The sequence below is a fragment of the Panonychus citri genome, unplaced genomic scaffold, assembly GCF_014898815.1.
Source record: "Panonychus citri isolate SS breed McGregor unplaced genomic scaffold, ASM1489881v1 Contig00027, whole genome shotgun sequence".
NCBI lineage: Eukaryota > Metazoa > Arthropoda > Arachnida > Trombidiformes > Tetranychidae > Panonychus > Panonychus citri.
The window spans coordinates 1-20,561 of NW_026515432.1; the positions used below are offsets into that span (position 1 = coordinate 1).

Here is a 20,561-nt window from a genome sequence, read left to right on the forward strand (position 1 = left end):
GTAAACAAAAACATTAACCATTTGCCAACTTGTTCCCACAGGAAATTAAACCGTTCCAATTACCACCGTACCAATGTCCACCGTACCATTTACCGCCTTATACGTTACCACCGTACCATTTACCAACCACAGCAACGTTTCATAACACTTTCACCGAGATTGCTCAGGTTCTGCTGGAATCTCAGAGAACCCTAAATAATGTTCATAGTTTATCTAAATTAAAATCAAGCCTGTCCACTACAATTACTGCAATTCCCACCATAATTAATGGTAACTGCAACGCTCATCATTTAAATCACCATTTACAAAACATCAACACCAACAATCATCATCGTAACAACAACAATACAATTGATTGTTTGAACAGTGCCAACAACAACAACAACAATCACAGTAATATAAGTAATTACTCAAAGATTAACAATCTACACCACCGGTCAAATAATAACGGTAATAGCGGCATCACCTGTAGTGGTAATAATAACAATGGTGATACAACAATTACTGTATTACCTTTGATTAATAATCGTAAATTAATTTGTGATGATGATTTTATTGATCGTTTTGAAGCTCCACTTGATTTATCTGTAAAAAAAGATACATCTAAATCCGTTCCAACTGATTTGTCATGTAAGAAAAGGCCACTGGTCAGTGATGATGATGATTCAGTCAACACCAATAATAAGAATACCAGTAAAAATAAAAGTAAATTAACTCGGTGGTGGTGGTGGTGGAAGTAGCAATTATATTGATAATATTCAAAGTAAAATTTGTTTCCAATCAAGTAAACGTACTAAGCAAACTAATCATCAACAATCATCAACTAATTTTCACCAGAAACAACAACGAAATCAACAATTTACTCCATCACCAATTTCACTGCAATCACAGTCTCAGGTATCAGTTACAACACCTACACAACAACAAGTAAATTGTTCACCAATTGGACAGATAAAAAGTCAATCAAATCATCAGCACCATCCACGAAAACAATCACCGATTCCGTTACCATCATCAGCATCTCCGGTTGAAGGTACATTAGCACCAACGACACCACAACAACCCAAACCCAAGAACCAGAGACAACCAACAACCTCATCTTCACCCTGTTCGAGTCAACAAAGTAGCCCAATGTCACCAATGTCACCGACGCAATTAAACACAATCAACAACACTACAACTAACAACAGTGTTAAAAGTTCACCAGCTCGTTCACAAAATGATCCTTTAGATGATTCAAATTGCCAATCACCATCATCTAACCAGAATAGTGATCATCTTCATCACCATCATCACAATAATCAACAATTACAATCTAGTATTACACCAGCAAGTAGCCTTATTTCAAACACTAATTCATCTTCACCGATTGATTTATACAATTCAGAGACCATTTTAAGTTGTGATAAATGTGAGAAAACTTTCAACAAATCAAGCTCATTGGCTCGACATAAATATGAACATTCCGGTAAGTTAATTACTTTCTAATTGATTACAATTAAATTCAATCAATCATCAAAAAGAAAGAAACAAACTTTCAATACAAATGATTCCATTCATTTATCTATATCTTTTTACTCTCTCTCTCTCTCTCTTGTTTTTCTATCTTTTTCATGTTACTAATTTTTTTTCTTCTTCTTTTTCTCCACCTACTTTTCCTCTCTCTCTCTCTCTCTCTCCTCTCTCCCTCTCTGGCTTTTACCTCCGTTCTCCTGATCCTCTCTGTCTCTCTCTCTCTCCGTCTTATTACAACAGGACAACGTCCACACAAATGCGATGTTTGTAGTAAAGCATTTAAACACAAACACCATTTAACTGAACATAAAAGACTTCATTCAGGAGAGAAACCATTTCAATGTAAAAAATGTTTGAAACGCTTTTCCCATTCAGGATCATATTCTCAGCATATGAATCACCGATACTCTTATTGTAAACCCTATCGAAATTAGCATCTCTCACCTTTAACCATCTTCCTTTCTCCCTTTCTCCCTTTCTCCCTCTTCCCCTCTCTCTCTCTCCTCTCACTCTACACAACAACAACAACAATAACAACTTGTAAACCTTTGGACTTCTGGATATTCATTACCACAGGTCATCTCATCTTCATCTTCATCTGCATCTCCATCATCTTCATCTTCATTCATCTTCCAAGACATTCTTAGGCCTAAAAACAACAATGAAGCAAAACTTTTAATCTCTACAAAAAAATTAAATCATCTCTCTTTCTCTCCACCATGGAAACATCATGATAATCTTCATTCCTTTTAAATGATCATCTTTACAATCAAATCCCCTTTCTGTCTCTCTCTCTCTTTCTCCCTCTGGTTATCCCTTCATCCAAATCATCAGTATAAACAATTGATTAGCTTCTACTGTCCATCTTTAATTCAAATTGTATTTTATCAATTCTAAAATACTGTCCAAATTAATTTCTTTCCTCTCTCTCTCTCTCTCTCTCTCTCTCTCTCTCCCTCTCCCTCTCCCTCTCTGGCTTTTTACCTCCGTTCTCCTGATCTTCTCTCTCTCTCTCCGTCTTATTACAACAGGACAACGTCCACACAAATGCGATGTTTGTAGTAAAGCATTTAAACACAAACACCATTTAACTGAACATAAAAGACTTCATTCAGGAGAGAAACCATTTCAATGTAAAAAATGTTTGAAACGCTTTTCCCATTCAGGATCATATTCTCAGCATATGAATCACCGATACTCTTATTGTAAACCCTATCGAAATTAGCATCTCTCACCTTTAACCATCTTCCTTTCTCCCTTTCTCCCTTTCTCCCTTTCTCCTCTTCCCTCTCTCTCTCCTCTCACTCTACACAACAACAACAACAATAACAACTTGTAAACCTTTGGACTTCTGGATATTCATTACCACAGGTCATCTCATCTTCATCTTCATCTGCATCTCCATCATCTTCATCTTCATTCATCTTCCAAGACATTCTTAGGCCTAAAAACAACAATGAAGCAAAACTTTTAATCTCTACAAAAAAATTAAATCATCTCTCTTTCTCTCCACCATGGAAACATCATGATAATCTTCATTCCTTTTAAATGATCATCTTTACAATCAAATCCCCTTTCTGTCTCTCTCTCTTTCTCCCTCTGGTTATCCCTTCATCCAAATCATCAGTATAAACAATTGATTAGCTTCTACTGTCCATCTTTAATTCAAATTGTATTTTATCAATTCTAAAATACTGTCCAAATTAATTTCTTTCTCTCTCTCTCTCTCTCTTTCTTTCACAAACCTACACAATCTCTAATTATTACAATATAATTAACTATTATTATTATGTATTATTATTATTTACTATTATTGTTGTTATACAAGAGAAAAAAAAAATAATATAAATCATATGATTGTATTAATACAAGAAAATTAGATTGATTATCTTGCAACGAAAACAAAGAAACAAACAAAAAAAGACAAAATTTGACATTGAAGATGCTTCCAATTGCCATAAACACCAAATTGTAACATAATTAAAGAACTGGATTAAATTAAATCAACAACAATGATTACATATTCTCTCTCTCTAATTGTTTTCCTTTATTCACAACATATCATTAAACAATACGAGGGATAATCTACTGATATTGATTAACAATTAACTCTTTGGAAGTTAACAAACAGGTAACATGAAGCACCTCAAAGTTATTAATTGAATTAAAAGATTATCCCTTTGAAAGTGGATTATAAATGTTGACACCGAAAAAGGGATAATTTATTTACCTTTGATTTCTCATGTTAACATACACAATTTACTTAAGAAAATCCTTCTAAACAATTAAGATCAACAATCAAATTGTTTGTGTAAATGAACAATTTTAACACAAACTCGAAAGGAAAAAAAAAACTTCTCAGTCAAATGGAAAATGACAAATTGTAAAATGATGAAATTGCGACAATTAACTAGATCAAGTTAACCAAATGAATCAAATTACTTTTAATTGTAAGAATTAAATAGATGGCGTTAGTTAGAAGAGGAATAGGAAGACACCAAAAGGATTAGATTGTTGATTCTCTTGAAAAAAGTTTCATTTTCTAATGAAAACTGACCTGTGATAGAAAAACAAAAAATTCTCTTTTGATTGTTTACTTTTCTTTATCTTATCTTCTTTCATCTTCTTTCATCTTCATTCCTTTATCTTTCTCTCTCTCTCTCTCTCTCTTTTCATCTTCTGCTCCCTTTCATCCTTCCATATACCTCCCATCATAACCCTCCTTCTCATCTTCCTCATCCTCTCATATAAAATCAATTGTTTTACTTTTATTGTTTTTAATTTCGTCCCAAAAGATGACCAAAGTTATTTACTAGATCACCTGGTTGTCCAAACCTTTGACCATTTCTATTTAAATTACAGTTGTGATCACCTTTAACCCCATCATGGAAACAACAACAACAACAACAACAACATTTAAATCATTTACAAACCGTAAATTTAAGTGTCCCGAATGTGGTAAAGCTTTTAAATTCAAACATCACCTCAAGGAACACATAAGAATCCACTCAGGTGATAAACCCTTCCAATGTTCCCACTGTGGTAAACGTTTCTCCCACTCTGGATCATATTCATCACATTTAACAAGTAAAAAATGTTTCAAAGTTAATCTCAAAGTGTCCAACACCAACACCAACACCAACATAAACACCACCAACAACAACCACAATCACAACCAAAACACCAACAAAAACAACAACAATATTAACCATGTAAACGATAATAATAATAACAGTATAATGAATACCTCAACTAATGGTAGTGTCAATGGCAATTTAATTTCTCCTAGTGCTGTTAACAATATTCTTAATCATCATCACAATTTAATTGCTAACAATCTTAGCCATCATTTTACCAACACAAACCTTGGTAATCATCACTCTCACTCTCATTCTCATCATTCTCATTCTCAACAACAACAACAACAACAACAACATAACAATTTAATTACAAACAACAACCACAACCACAACAACAACAACAATGTAAACAAAAACATTAACCATTTGCCAACTTGTTCCCCACAGGAAATTAAACCGTTCCAATTACCACCGTACCAATGTCCACCGTACCATTTACCGCCTTATACGTTACCACCGTACCATTTACCAACCACAGCAACGTTTCATAACACTTTCACCGAGATTGCTCAGGTTCTGCTGGAATCTCAGAGAACCCTAAATAATGTTCATAGTTTATCTAAATTAAAATCATCCCTGTTCAACTCAATTCCATCTCTAATCAATGGAAATGCTCATCAACAACTTTCCATCAATCCATTTGACCCTTTCAACATATTCACTGTCAACAATCAATGGATGAATCGTTCAAACGACATTAATGTCAATAGTGGCCTCTCCTGTAATAATGACAACGAGGATAAATCAGTCGCTCTATTACCTTCGCTTGATTATTCACAATCAATTTTCGATGATGATTTTATTGATCGTTTCGAAGCACCACTTGATCTATCTTTAAAAAAAGATACTTTCATGTCCGTTCCAACTGATTTGTCATTCAAGAAAAGACCAATGGTCAGTGATGAAGATTCAGTGAACAGTAATAATCGAAATACCAGTGAAATGGAAAGTGCATTAACTTTTGATTGTAATTATATTGATAATATCGAAAGTAATATTTGTTTGCAAACAAACAAACTCTCAAAACAATCAAAGTATCAACACCATCCAAGAAAACGATCTATGATACCGTTACCATCATCAGTGCCGATGAGTGGCCTCATCTCGATCATCAATTCAACTTCACCGGTTGATTTATCTCATCCTGAGACCATTTTAAGTTGTGATAAATGTGAGAAAACCTTCAACAAATCAAGCTCATTGGCTCGACATAAATATGAACATTCCGGTAAGTTAATTACTTTCTAATTGATTACAATTAAATTCAATCAATCATCAAAAAGAAAGAAAGAAAGAAACTTTCAATACAAATGATTCCATTCATTTATCTATATCTTTTTACTCTCTCTCTCTCTCTCTCTTGTTTTTCTATCTTTTTCATGTTACTAATTTTTTTCTTCTTCTTTTTCTCCACCTACTTTTCCTATCTCTCTCTCTCTCTCTCCCTCTCTCCCTCTCTGGCTTTTTACCTCCGTTCTCCTGATCCTCTCTCTGTCTCTCTCTCTCTCTCCGTCTTATTACAACAGGACAACGTCCACACAAATGCGATGTTTGTAGTAAAGCATTTAAACACAAACACCATTTAACTGAACATAAAAGACTTCATTCAGGAGAGAAACCATTTCAATGTAAAAAATGTTTGAAACGCTTTTCCCATTCAGGATCATATTCTCAGCATATGAATCACCGATACTCTTATTGTAAACCCTATCGAAATTAGCATCTCTCACCTTTAACCATCTTCCTTTCTCCCTCTTCCTCTCTCTCTCACTCTACACAACAACAACAACAATAACAACAACTTGTAAACCTTTGGACTTCTGGATATTCATTACCACAGTTCATCTCATCTTCATCTTCATCTGCATCTCCATCATCTTCATCTTCATTCATCTTCCAAGACATTCTTAGGCCTAAAAACAACAATGAAGCAAAACTTTTAATCTCTACAAAAAATTAAATCATCTCTCTACTTTTTTGATCTTTATCATGATGACCTTCATTCCTTTTAAATGATCATCTTCACAATCAAGTCCTCTTGTTATGGTTATACCTTCATTCTAATCATTAATCAAGTATAAACAATTGATTAGCTTCTATTGTCCATCTTTAATTCAGATTGTATTTTATCAATTCTAAAATGCTATATGTGTTTTCTACACACAAAAGACTTTAAAATAAACATTCATTTATAAATCATCTTATCTTTTGGTGTTCAACAAGTGGGTCTACAAATTTTGACCTTTTCTTTTTTTTTTGTTTTCTTCTTTTCGTGTAACTATTTATTCATTGATAATCATCAATCCCCTTTGTAAACTAATCGAGGAAATGATAATAAACTTTCAAGGAATTTCGAAAAGGCAATGACAATATTATCTTTGTAACGAGGTCCAACTATTTGCAAAGCTAAAGGTAAATTTGTTGACTTTGAAAGGGCACAAGGTAAACTTAAGGCCGGAAGTCCGGCCAAGTTTGCAGGTTGAGTACAATAGTCTTCGTTGATGGCATCTTTACGGTTCCATTCCGAGTATGTACAAGAAGAGGTTAAAGTGACCGGTGTTAAAAGTAGATCAATTTTCTGGTCATTGAAAACCTTATCAAAATCATTGACAATTAATCTTCGAACTTTAAGAGCTCGAAGGAAAAAATTTTCATAATTTTCTTTTAAAAGGAAATAATTTCCAGCCATGATTCGACCTTTCACTTTTTCACCCAAACCTTCATCTCTTGATGATGTAATGAAATTCTCAAAGGTTTCATTGTCTGGGGAATTAATTTCAATCTCTGATGAAGATAATGAAGAAGGAGAAGGAGAAGAAGAAGAAGAAGATGATGATGATGATGATGAAGGTGATGATGAAAGTGATGACGTTGAGTTTGTCCTGGTTTCTTTGGTTAATGTTTTACTGTTCACTTTGGAGGTGGTCAGTACTTTTCTCGAACGATGTCCATACTGAATACCATCGTAACAGGCAAAATTTGAGGCCACTTCAGCTTGATTGATAACAGAATAACATGATAATGAATAAGGTGTATGGGGAAGTGAAACTGGTACCACAGAGATGCCTTTAGATTTTAAAAGGTTAACAGTTGAATTGATTAGTGACTGAATCTCTGGGGATATAAATTCAGGAAGATACTCATCGGGTAAACCAATGGTCAGTTGATTAATGGGCAATTCTGTTCCCAGAGGTTTGTACGGATGATTCCTTGAACTGGTTGAGTCTTTTACATCCCAACCTTGGATAGATTGGAAAACAATTTCAACATCGTCAACGGTTCGACCCATTATCGCAACCGTATCCATGGAATGGGTTAAAGGTACCAAACCATAACGGGAACAAGCTCCATAACTTGGCTTAAAGCCGACGATACCACAATGGGCGGCAGGATTTCTTACAGAACCACCGGTGTCCGAACCAAGTGCAGCGTAAACAATTCCTGATGCAACAGCAACAGCAGAACCTCCAGAACTACCTAAAAGAATATTTATAAGAGAGTGAGAGAGAAAAGAAATCAAATTATGAATATCAATTATCTAAGTAATGAAGAGATAGATCATTTGCTTTTGTTCTTTTTTTAATCTCTTTTTTTTCTCTTCACATCCTTTAAGAAAAAAGAAAGTGAATCAAGAAAAGAAAGAGAAAGAAAGTAAATGATGCCTGCAATATGGAGGAAATATGTGAAACTATGATGAGTTGCCGACGATTTCTTGGAACCAGAAACACATTGTTGTTTTCTTTTTCCAGTGAATCTTCAGGAAGAGGAGATAGAAAGATGCGGCTCAATATGCTCTAATTAGAGTAGCATTAATTGGTTGATATGTAAAAGAGAAAGAGAGAGAAGATGAACCCATATGGAAAAGATGATGAGCTCGCAGAAAGATTTTCATAAGCAAGAGAAAATTGTTAAGATAGGTGGGAATCGCCTTCGGTAGATTAAAGAGAAGTGGACAGAGAAAATTAATCCAGTTATCTTAGTCTTGGTAATCCAATTAATAAGAATCACGGAAGGTCAAGAGGGAGAAAGAGATTTAGATAAGAGATGATAGAGAGATTAAAGCGCTGAGTTAATCTAACCTAAAGAGTTGATTAAAAGCCGCTGATATTCCGGTTGATGAGTCATCTTGATTTTCTTTTCTTCTCTTCTTTGTTGCTAAGGCAACAAATTTTCTTAACAATTGTACTTAATTGTTGAGAGTATTTTCTGCGGTTTTACACTAAATTCTTTTTAAGTACCTCCACTTATGAACCATTCATCAGGATCATGATTCTCTTCATTTGAATGGACAATCTTATCATTTGTTGGGTCAATCGCTTGAAAGGGTAACCCTGAATTCCATGGGTTATAACAGGGACCGAAAATTGAATCAACTCCTCCACATCCCATGGCAAATTCATCTAAATTTGTTTTACCCATTAAAAGGCTTCCATTGGTTTCGATTAATTTATCAACTACAGTCGCTGAATAAGGTGGGATAAAATTTTCCAACATTTTCGATGCACAAGTTGTCTTTATGCCTTTGGTCATGAAATTATCTTTAACAGCAATCGGTATACCATCAAGGACTCCTAATTGTTTACCTAATTACCAGGTAAAGGATAAAAATAAGAGAGAGAGAGAGAGAACAATTAAACTTTTAGAACCAAATAGAGTAAGGATTCTAAACCTTGATCAAGATTTAAAATCTTTTTCTTCTTCGTCTTAGGATAATGTGAATCTAATTCTCACCTGATATATACCGTTGACTAGATTTCTCTGCTTGAGAAATTGCTTCGTCCGCTGTAATTGTAATTAAACCATTTAATTGTTTAGTTTGATTGACTCGCTTTAAACAAATTTCACATAATTGGGTTGGAGTAATTTTACCAGAAACTAATAGTCTATGTACATCACTTATCTTGGAAGATAATAGATTACTAGATGTAGCCATTAGTGAGAGTGAAAATGCAGAAATTAATTCTGATTGTCAACAATTAACTAATTAAACAAAAAATTAACGAAAAGTAATTTAGAAATATTAACAAATTTAATCACAGAAATAAAAACAAATCTTCAAATGTGTTGGTAACAAAACTAAGTAACCATGGAAACGAGAGGAACCGCCAAGTTCAAAGGTTACATTAAATTCACAATTAAAACAAATTTTTTATTTTCACTTATTAAATTGCGACAATTAAAACTGATTAACATTCACAATTAAGGCTAGAAGAAGAGTGTTTATTTAACCATTAAAGTAGAAGATAATTAATGTTTAATGGGAGGTTAAGACAATTTATCGAGTTGATATTTTCTTTTTATTCTGAAACTTGAATTCAATTGTTGGTCACAATTAAAGCTAATTGTTGAGAGAGAATGAGAGAGTTAGTGAGATAATTAACTCTCACCAGTTAATTATCAGATTCGTGATATCAATAAAATCAAATGATTTAATCAGATGTTCAAATAAATTACAACACTTATCAAATCAACTGATGAAACTTTGATTGTGTCTCATCAATTGTAATTGTTATTTACTTGTGATGGTGATGATTTGATTTCCCAATTGTTATTAATTAACTACCTGTGATTATAAAGCAAGGAAGACATTTAATTATTAAAACAACAAGACAACAACAACAACAATTAACAACAATCAAAGGTAAATAAGTAATATAATTATAACCTCCAACTGAGAGTGATTAATATTATCTGATAATAACAATTTCTGATTAATTGATAACAATACAAACTGGTGATAATTATTGATTTAATCAAGTGTTTACAATCAAATAGTACATTTTATATGTGTGGTAGTTAATTAAAGGGTTCAAATTGGTTAATTAACTTTGATTAATTAAAGAGGAAGGAAAAAAACTGAGAAAACAAAATCTTCAATTTTTTGAAAACCATTGAAAAAAAAGACAAATAAATTAAAATCACAATTAAAAATTGATTGTCCATCAAGTTAATCAACTGTATATAGATTTTACCATCAACAACAATTAAGATAATGATTAACTAAACATCAGCTAATGATGATCCGTTAATCTAGATATTAACCAGCAGGTTTGATAAGATAAGGTAAATTGTTTAAGGTTTTAATTGTTGAAACGGATTAACTGATTAACCATGAACCGTGTAGATGATGATTAATTGTAAACACTGATAACAATTAAAGAAACTTTAATCAACAATTTAAATCTTAATTGGCTAATTAACCTCCAAAGTAAAACAGTTTAAATGGTAACTAAAATTTTCCCATTCTCTTTAAATAATAATCAAAGTATCCACAACAATTAAACCCGAGCAATTTAAAACCTTAAATTGATTAACTTGTTAATTTAGTTAATTGTTTCCAAATCAGAAAGCTAAACATAAGTTTAATTGATTAAAGGGGAATCCAAGTTAATTTTAATCAGAAATCAATAAGAGCCTGAAAATTGTTACTAAAGTAAAATTAAATTCTGATTCTGATTCTGATTCTGAATATTTTATTCAGAGTAAAGTTCAGAACAAAGGAAGAAGTGAAAAAAAAAGAAAATAGGATGAACAAAGATTCATTGTCTCCATGAATTTATCATGAAAATCCTTTCAAAGTCCACAGTCTGAATGCTCTAAAGATTATGTTTCATTTTGTTCAAATGGGAAATGAAAATTTCATCAGTCTTTTTAATATGTACTGAATTTCATGATTACTTTTTTATTTACCAACTGAATTGCGATAAAATTTTCATGGTAATCATCATTAATTTATTGAATACCTGATTATCGTTAATACAATCAATTGTATTTACTTTGATACGGAATATCATGATTGTAAGTGAATGGAAGGAGAAGAAGAAGAAGAAAAAAGTTCTGGATTGAATTCTGGAAGATGAAAATATCTATTGAATATAATAAATCCATGAGAATCTAAAATTGATCAGCAGAATTCAAATGAATGAAAATGATAATCCAACCCAATTGGAAGATGATCAATCATCATGGTGGTCATCAGACTTGTGTAATCATCCCTTTTTTCCCATGATGATGATGATGATCTTGAAACAATCAGTGATGATGAAGATGAAAATTTCTAAACTCATAAACATGTAATATTTTTCATTCATTCATCATGATTCCTTTACAATTGAATGAAGATGCTACCAAATGCTTAAGGATAAACCATTGATAAAGTTGCTTTTTGATGACCAACAATATGAGATGATGATGATGACATTTTAATGACATTAAACTAACCAGGTAATCATAGTGTCATCATCATCATCATCATCATATGATTATTATTATTATTATTTGTTATCATCATCATGATAATGTGTCTCAGATGAGATAAAAATATCAGAAACTGAATCAACTATTAATAACAATAGTTATAGTAAAGTGGGCTGATGATGATGCTAATAACTTTTAACTAATCAAATTATATTGATATGGTTGATGATTTTGATTATGATAATGATTATCTGATTATTAATCATCATAAATATTGGTAATAAACATTAATCAGTTGATCATTTTTACTTATCTATTGAAATGATAACCATTAAGTATAATCATCATCATCATTCAGATTCATTCCGATAATATTACATATGTATCTAGATTAAGGTTCAGTTTTATCATCATCATGATGAAGATGATTAACTTCCTGTTGTAATTGATCAAAATCAAACTTCCTAATGTCAACAACCTGATGTATCAATTATATATATAAGAATCAATATAAATTCTGGTGAAAGTTATGAAGAAATTTTTTTACCTTCAATTTTCAAATCAATCTAATTTCTAATTTCTTTTTGTTGTGAACAAAAAATCGTAGAAACTTCATGAAACTCGTTGATTATGTTATAGATCAGGGGAAAGAAAAAAAAATTCTCGAACTCTCGAACTGAAACTTTCGAAACTAAACTTTTTATGTAAACTCATGACCTTTTCTTTCCCTCATCATCTTCATCATCCAGTTGATTTCTATCATGATAATGGTCATCATATGATTGATTTAGATTAGAACTTTTTTTAGATTCTTTTTTCTTTCTTTTCAAAAGTTGTAAAACTTTGATTATATAAACTGACAGTTTGATTAACTATTTCATTGAGTAGCAATTTAAATTTTCAAATTACTCTTTTTCTTGATAATAAATCAGATGAATCACTAAATTGTTTGGTCTAAATATTTCAGGTTAAGATTCAGAGTAATGGTCAATAAGACAATATTTGATTATTATTGATGAGAAATTAGCTTTGATTAACTGATATGATTTTGATACAAGAAAAAAAAAGTGTTGATATATTAATAATTTAATTTCCAATTAACTCTCAATGGTTACAATTAGCTAATCATTTGTATTGTCAATACAATGAGATGTTCAAATGTATTGAGATATTAAATGAATGAGATCCAGTTTGACCAAAAAGATGATGATAATAATAATAGTTAGTTGTTGGTCTTCAACATGATCATGACAATTATACTTACGATATCACCATTAACACTGACCATTGGTCAATCTTTATCAATCCTTGGGATAATTTTGTCCTTTGATTGTTATTAACAATTTGAATTGTATACAAGGCAAAACAATCAACCTAAATAATATTTCACTCATGGTGAGCTTAATGATGTTATCATCAAATATACAGTATACATGATGATTGATTCACCATTGATACATATTCAAGGTCGTAATCATGAGTTTATCAGTTGGTTACCATGAATTACTCACAGGGATTTTGATTATCATCATGTTCATCTTGATGATCATGTTTTGTTGGTGTTTACTGATGAAATATTTAGTTAAGGTAATTGTTAAGACAAGAAAAACAATCTGCTAAATGATATTATTAGTATTATTTTTATCACCATGTTAGTATTGATTGAAACTGAACAACAAGAAAAAATAATTCTGTTGGTGAAACTCAGATTATATTGTTATTGTTGGATAACAAGTCTCAAGAAAAACTGTTTAGTATCATCATGATTATGATTAGTACATTTAAGAAAGAGGGAAATGGAAAGGAAGGAAAAAAATTCTCAGAATTATATTCTCTGTATAAGAATATGAATAAAATGAAATCATGTAAGTCTTTCAATGGAATTAGACTGAACTTTTTTTTTGCTTTTTTTCCCTTCTATCTCAGGTAACTGTTAATACCAACAACAACAACTTCAGCACAAAAGTATATATTATTAATGGTAATCGGGGTTCATGGTGGTGGTGGTAAAGAGGGAGTGAGGTGTTGATTAACTTTCATCTCTCAGTGAGTTCATTGGATTTAACTCTCTTATTTCCATGCATGATTAGATTGCTATAGTTAATCTTATGATTCATGTAATATGCAAACTCACAAATAAATACACAATCTGATTACATGGAAGCTCAGATAAGATTTACATGGTGGGTAAGAGGAAAGAGAGAGAGAGAGAGAGAGAGATTCTCACCCATTTTCATCTTTCTCTCTAATGAATATAAACCAAATATTCACTGAGAACTTTTTCCCTCCCAGAACTTTATATTCTTTTGCTCTCTTACAATTCTAGAATTTTATTCGCTTTGATGATAAAGAAAATTTTTCCAATTCTTTGCATGGAAGAAAACACTTTAAACGAATTAGCTTTAGTTTATCAATAATCATGAAACGTAGCAGAAAAGACGATGAAAATTTCCGGAAACATCGAGAAAAAGAATTAGAAACAAAAAGTTCTTTCGAATCAAAAAACTTTTTCACCAGCCCAGTTTCACCCTCATCACCATCACTACCACCAAATATGCTGACACTTAAAATTGAGTCTCAGAAAAACCGATTAACCATGATAAACGTCATCATCAGAATTATCTGTTCACCATCATCAACATGGAGACGGAAAAAAAGTCATCTCACTTTTTTATTTCCTCGATAACAACAAAATTCAATTATGAATTTGCATTAATCATTGGTTAAGTGAGTCTATTTCCCTGATAATTAGCAGATAGTAAATTAAAATAAGCCATCAGAATTAATCAATCAAGTAATGAATTCATATATACATTAACGTAAAAAAAAGTTCATCCATCCTGAGTACTCAGAATAAGACAGAAAACATCATGAGCAACAAAAGGTAAGTTGAAACTGAGAAAAGAACATAAAAACATGAATAAGATTTACATCTTTACATTTCGTCTTAAATATTAAATTAATCTTCTTACATCCTGAGTTTCAATATAATCACACTGAAAATGATCAAACTGAATTTCCCCTGAAGGTGTCAAATGTTATAGATAAAAAAGCACGTGACTTACATGGTGTAAATTATTGAGACTTTCATGATAAATGAATTCACCAAATTGAGAAGATTTTTTTCCCATTGATGAGTTTTCCTGATGAATGAAAACAGAAACGAAAATTTTTTTTTCTTTTACATTTTGATGAATCCAAATGGAAATAATTATTTTGTATACATTGATTGTTAATTACTGTTCTAATTAATTTGGAAATGTTAATTGAATAAATGTTAATAACGATAAATGGCTAATCAAAATTCATGAGAGTAACTTTTTAACAGCTAATTGGATTGAATTTGGATTCTGAACAAGGGATAGATTTTCATGAATGAATTGTAATTGAATAATAACATTTGTAGCTTGTATTTAGAGATGAAAATTAATCATGTTTAACAGTTTGATTGTTTACCAATCATAAATCATTGACAATTAGATGGTAAAGATTAAATTGGATTAAATTGTTGATGAAAAAAAAAATCAATTCATCTGAGATTTTGGTCAATCTCTTGTTACCTTTTTATCAATGACACAACATAGTGATTGTTAAATTGTTCCCAAACAATTTACCTGATTAAATTTCCAATTGATTAATAGCTTTGTACTGTGTGTTAGTTAATTGTCAACAATTTAATAAGAAAAATAAAATAAAGACCAATGGATAAGATGATCTTTTCCAAGTCTCAAGTTGCCACAAAGATTATCCTGATATCGTTGAGACAATCAACTTTATTAGAATTGAAAATAAATTGTCATCACTAGTTTAAGATTATTGATTAGTTTAGATTATGAAAGTTTCCCCTGTTGATTAAGTAAATTGCTCAACGATATGATTACTTATATAATCATATGAGTTTTTTTTTTAATTAACTTTCAAATGAATCAATTTATTTATTTGATTAGTTGTCAATTAAATAAACCATTTGGTAACTAGGTAAATTAAGTTAATCAAGATTGATATTTCAAATCAAATGCAATCCAAACGTGTCCAACAATTAACAGTTAATCATATTTATATTATTAATTATGGGAAAACAATCATCAATGGATTAACATTGATTGGGTTAGTGTGATAATTTTTGCTCTAGTATTTTGTTTTTGTTTTTTTTTTGATAAAATAAATAAGAAACTGATCAAAGATTAACAATTTAATCACAAGCAATTTAAGTTAATCACTTGTCATTGATTAACTTTCAATTCTTACTGTGTAAACATGTACAACTTAACTGGACATGCTACATGTCCAGTTTCAGTGTTGTAATCAAAATCTTTAAATGATTCATGGTGATGATTATGATAAGTGATTAAAACGTGATGATTAATGATAACCTATCATAATTAATATCATCGTTACCATGATGATGAACATGATGGTGATGATGATTAAGATAATATGAGAAAAGTAAACATGGCAAAGGTAAATTATCATTTATCCTGATTAATAATCATCATCAATTTGGTAGATAGATTTTACTTTTTTTTGTATTATGTTGAAATTGTTATTCATCTAATTCAATTATTTATCAATTCTTACCTGAGCAATTTACCTGATGATAATAAACTTAACTTCTAAATGATAATCAGTTGATTGTTACTTGGAAAATGATAATTCTGATGATGGTGGTAAGTAAGTCATTGGAAATACGATAACAGAATAAATTAAGTTCCCTTTGACTGTTCAGAAGTCATGAGGAAATGTTTATTTAATTCAGTCAAGTTTCATGGTGAACTCATGGTAATCATAATATTTGTTTCATTGTATTCCAATTCAGTTAGAGTTTAAATTTCATTCATTTCTATGAAAATTATTTTCTTTCAAGTGATAGAAAAGTTTTCCATTTGTTTTGGAACTTTTATTTCTGAATTTTTTCTCCATCAATTTGACTCTGGAATATTTTTAGGTAAAACATTTTATTGATTCATGAAATGAATGAATGGTCAATGGGAAAAGTTATTGGCTATAATATTAATTTACATTATTCATGTTTTTATTTTCAGGGGGTTTCATGTTAATTTACTTGAATTTTAATAAGTTACTTCTCATTAGATTTGGAAATTAAACTTTTCTTTTACATGGTAAATATTCAGCATTTCAGTAACAAGTATATATAAATGTGTGACGCTGATTTTGTGTCTATGTGATAATTTTTGGTCTAATGTTGACCTTTGGTGGTTATCGGTAGAGAGGTTGATGTTGATTCTTTGAAAGATCGTGAGCTAATTGAGTTGATGGGTCGATGAGAAGATGAATGAATTGATGAACCGATAGCATCTCTTGTGAATGAGGGATAATTTGGTGTTTTCTTAAGACAACGGAAAAGATATTTATCAAAGTGAGTTCTAAAGGAACCGGAAACGATGTAAAGGGCAACCGGATTAAGACAAGAGTTACCAAAGGCAAGGATAAAACCAACAATTCTAACATAATGCCAGAAGGGGGTTGAAGCTAAAAAGGAAATTGGATAAAAGTAAAACCATATCATGAATACATGATTAGGGAAAAAGCAGATTGCGAACAGTATTATAAAGGATAGGACAGTTTTGGCCACTTTGGTTCGAGCCTTGGTTAATCTAAGGTGTGTTTGGTTGATTCCGTTTGATGAGGTTGCTGAAAGTGAACGCTGTGTATTGGCAAGTAGATGACGAGCCATCGCCAGGTAAAAGACACTGATGATGAAAAGGGGAAGAGCATAGAGAATGATAAACTTGGTCAGCACAATGAATTTGGCGTAATTGGTTCCTAAGGAGGCTGGAAATGGATAACATATTGAGATTGTTTTCTCAGGAGTTATTGGAATTTGCATGACAAATGAATTATATGCTCCAGGGAATGCAAGGAGAGAGGCGATTGTCCAAATTGACGCGGTTATGGTCAAGGTTAACTCTTTATGTTTGGTTGAGGTGAAACGTTTTAATGGAAGGACAATTGCCATGTAACGGTCAGCAGAAAGTACGGTTAAAGAGAAAACGGTTACACCTATGGACACATCACGAACAAATTCCGATAATTTACAAAGAAATTGACCGTAAGGCCAAGAATCGAAGGAGTAAATGGTTGAAACAAAGGGTAAGGCACCGGTAATAATAAGTAGATCACCAATGGAAAGGCTTATGATGTAAGTGTTGGGAATTGTTCTCATTGATTTATTACGTAAAAAGACAAATATAATTGTACCATTTCCTATCAAGCCGATTATGAACAATATTCCAAACACGATTGGTACGATATATGTTTCAGGTCGATATTCATATGGTACATAAGTATCGTTGTCGGATAGAGTTCCGTTGAATTTTAAGTTTATTGTATCAGTTAAAATGGTTGAATTCTCGTTGTTCAATGATATGGATGATGGTGAAGATGATGATGATGATGATGATATTGTTGATAAGGAGTCGAAATTAAATTGTAATGAAGGATAACCTTGATTAGAAGATGAGTTTGAATTTAATTCGAAAAAATTAATCGAATAGTAACTTGATGAAGGTACAACTTCACTTACAATTTGGACAATTGTTTCGTTCATAATTGTTTTCAATTCTAAAAACTGATTGTTAATTTAGATTAATGATTTACTTTAATTCCGATTGATAAGCGATAACAAATTCATTGGAAACCAATTGATTGATCAATATGTTCAAACTGTTCAACCTTATTTGAGGTACATCTCATTAGAACAAGAACTTTTTGTTTCATCATCATTCTCATCAAAAAACTTTCTCCTCGAATCGAGATTAGAACTTTTCTCTTGTAGAATACCATTGGTGCCATCTATTGGTAGAAAATGTCAACTCACGAAAAGTTTATCGAACAAAAATAAAAAAAAGATTCGAGAAAAAAGAGATACAATAAGTAAAATTACTTATTTTTATCGATTATTAGACAAGAAACTTTTTTTGCGACAATTGATCGACTGATAAGTTCCCATAAAGATCAATATTTTCACTGATGAAAATCTTGATTTTGATTGTGCTTATTGAATTTGAGGAAATCGGTCAGTTAAACTTTCTTTAATTATTTTGTTCTAATAATTATCACCAACACCTAATTTTGTGATTTGATTCGCGTTCATGGTTGAAATAATTCTTACTAAATTAACCCTCAATCAAATTCATCGATCGCAGAATTTACGAGTAAAAAAAAGTTCTAAACACTATTTTCCTTTAGAACTTTTTTTCCTCTCTGATTTGTTTTCTTTTCTATTTTACGCCAGACTTGTGATTCCAATATGACAGCTATCAAAGTGTATTTCGAAAACGATTGGCTCGAAAGAAGAGAGGAAAAGAGAGATGATGATGATGGAAAAGAGAGAAGAAAAAAGATGATTGAAGTCTCATGAGAGTAGTAAACAATTTCTTCCATTGTTTTTTGTTCAATTCGAATCTCTGAGTTGTTAAGTTTCTCTTATTTCTCTTTTTTTTCAAACAAAAATCTTCGATTTCATTGAAACTGTTGAAAAAGACGAAGAGCAGAAAGAAGAGAGAGAGAGAGAGAGAGAGAGAGAGAGAGAGAGGGAATGAGAATGAGAGCAAAAGAAATCGAATAGAAAACATTCAATTCGAAATAACTTGTTTGGAAACTTATGAATATCACCAAAGTGAACTGTTGATAGAATCGAAATTGAAGATCAATATTCATTACCATCTAACCGGAAAGAGAAAGAGAGAGTGAGAGAGAAAACCTTAGTCTAATTGAAAGAGAATAAAAAAATATTCGAATTCTAGTTTTCTCTCCAAAAATTTCTTTCAAATCTTCAATGAAAACTAATATTTTTCAAGGTCAATTGAATCAATGGCACATTTACAATCATTAACATCTAATATTCCATAAGCTTTATTACAACATTAAGAAAAACCAACAAAGATCTCACCCTGAATCATTTACATAATTTATCATCACCAGGTATCATCTTCCATATTCATAATATACCTTTTCAATATCAATTCTCAGTTCAATAATCTGATATTTCCTAATAGACTGATCCATTTTCATAGATTGACCATTGTATCCATGATATACTTCATTACAATACAACAGTAAACGACCTCAGTGATAATAAAACCATGTAACATGATGACCAGTTGAATTGAGTGAAACTTTTGAATGAGAATTTTAAAAAGCTCAACTTATTGTTATATTTTATATTAGCTAAATATCAACTTTCCAACTCCCACTCTCAACTTTATCCTGAAACTGTTATCAACCATAAAAGTATATTAATGTATATGGCTTTTCAGAATATTGAATTTTCCCTTCATATGGATCCAGAATTTTTTTTCCAATTCATTCATTCTGTTACCATGTGATATTCAACTGGATCTTATTACCAACCCTTAACCACTCCGTTCAAAGTTTCAATCCAATTGATATCAGTTTAATAATAGTTACATGTTCAAATGTTTTTTGTTTTTCTTTTACTTATACAACCGATTATTACATTTTTCTTGTTGTTATTGTTCATCTTCTTCATCATCATCATGATTATAATGAAATAATATATTGTTTACATGACATTATAACCACATGATTGAAGCAACATGAATGATAAACAACATTTATCATGCACTTGAAATTCAATATATTAATATAACAGAATATCAAAACAAACGAGCTTTAATAATCATAACGGTAAATATATCGAAGGTATAAAATACATAGATCCCAAGT

At 31.1% G+C, this 20,561-nt stretch overlaps 3 protein-coding genes and 1 long non-coding RNA gene across 4 annotated transcripts; 2 read left to right on the forward strand and 2 right to left on the reverse strand.

Moving 5' to 3' along the window:
- Window positions 1–891: 891 nt before the first annotated feature.
- LOC128396730 (homeobox protein 13-like) lies at window positions 892–6,859 on the forward strand (the record flags this gene model as incomplete). The annotated part of the gene is made up of 6 exons (XM_053357339.1): window positions 892–1,468; window positions 1,756–1,948; window positions 2,367–2,394; window positions 2,465–2,738; window positions 4,378–5,883; window positions 6,182–6,859. Coding segments are annotated over 6 exons (2,772 nt in total), but the record flags the coding sequence as incomplete, so codon positions are not given.
- LOC128396728 (glutamyl-tRNA(Gln) amidotransferase subunit A, mitochondrial-like) lies at window positions 6,745–10,059 on the reverse strand. Its single transcript, XM_053357338.1, has 3 exons — window positions 9,387–10,059; window positions 8,894–9,238; window positions 6,745–8,132 (listed from the first exon to the last, which is right to left on the reverse strand). Exons 1-3 carry the CDS (start codon window positions 9,586–9,588, stop codon window positions 6,955–6,957), a joined length of 1,725 nt encoding a protein of 574 aa, XP_053213313.1. The 5' UTR covers window positions 9,589–10,059; the 3' UTR covers window positions 6,745–6,954.
- LOC128396729 (uncharacterized) lies at window positions 10,053–14,301 on the forward strand. Its single transcript, XR_008326848.1, has 3 exons — window positions 10,053–10,296; window positions 13,779–14,035; window positions 14,179–14,301. It is a non-coding gene; the product is annotated as an uncharacterized LOC128396729 (long non-coding RNA).
- A 2,521-nt stretch (window positions 14,302–16,822) lies between these two features.
- On the reverse strand, window positions 16,823–18,675 carry LOC128396732 (neuropeptide CCHamide-1 receptor-like). The gene has a single exon (XM_053357341.1). The coding sequence runs from the start codon at window positions 18,418–18,420 to the stop codon at window positions 17,050–17,052; it is 1,371 nt and encodes a 456-aa protein (XP_053213316.1). The 5' UTR covers window positions 18,421–18,675; the 3' UTR covers window positions 16,823–17,049.
- Window positions 18,676–20,561: the final 1,886 nt, after the last annotated feature.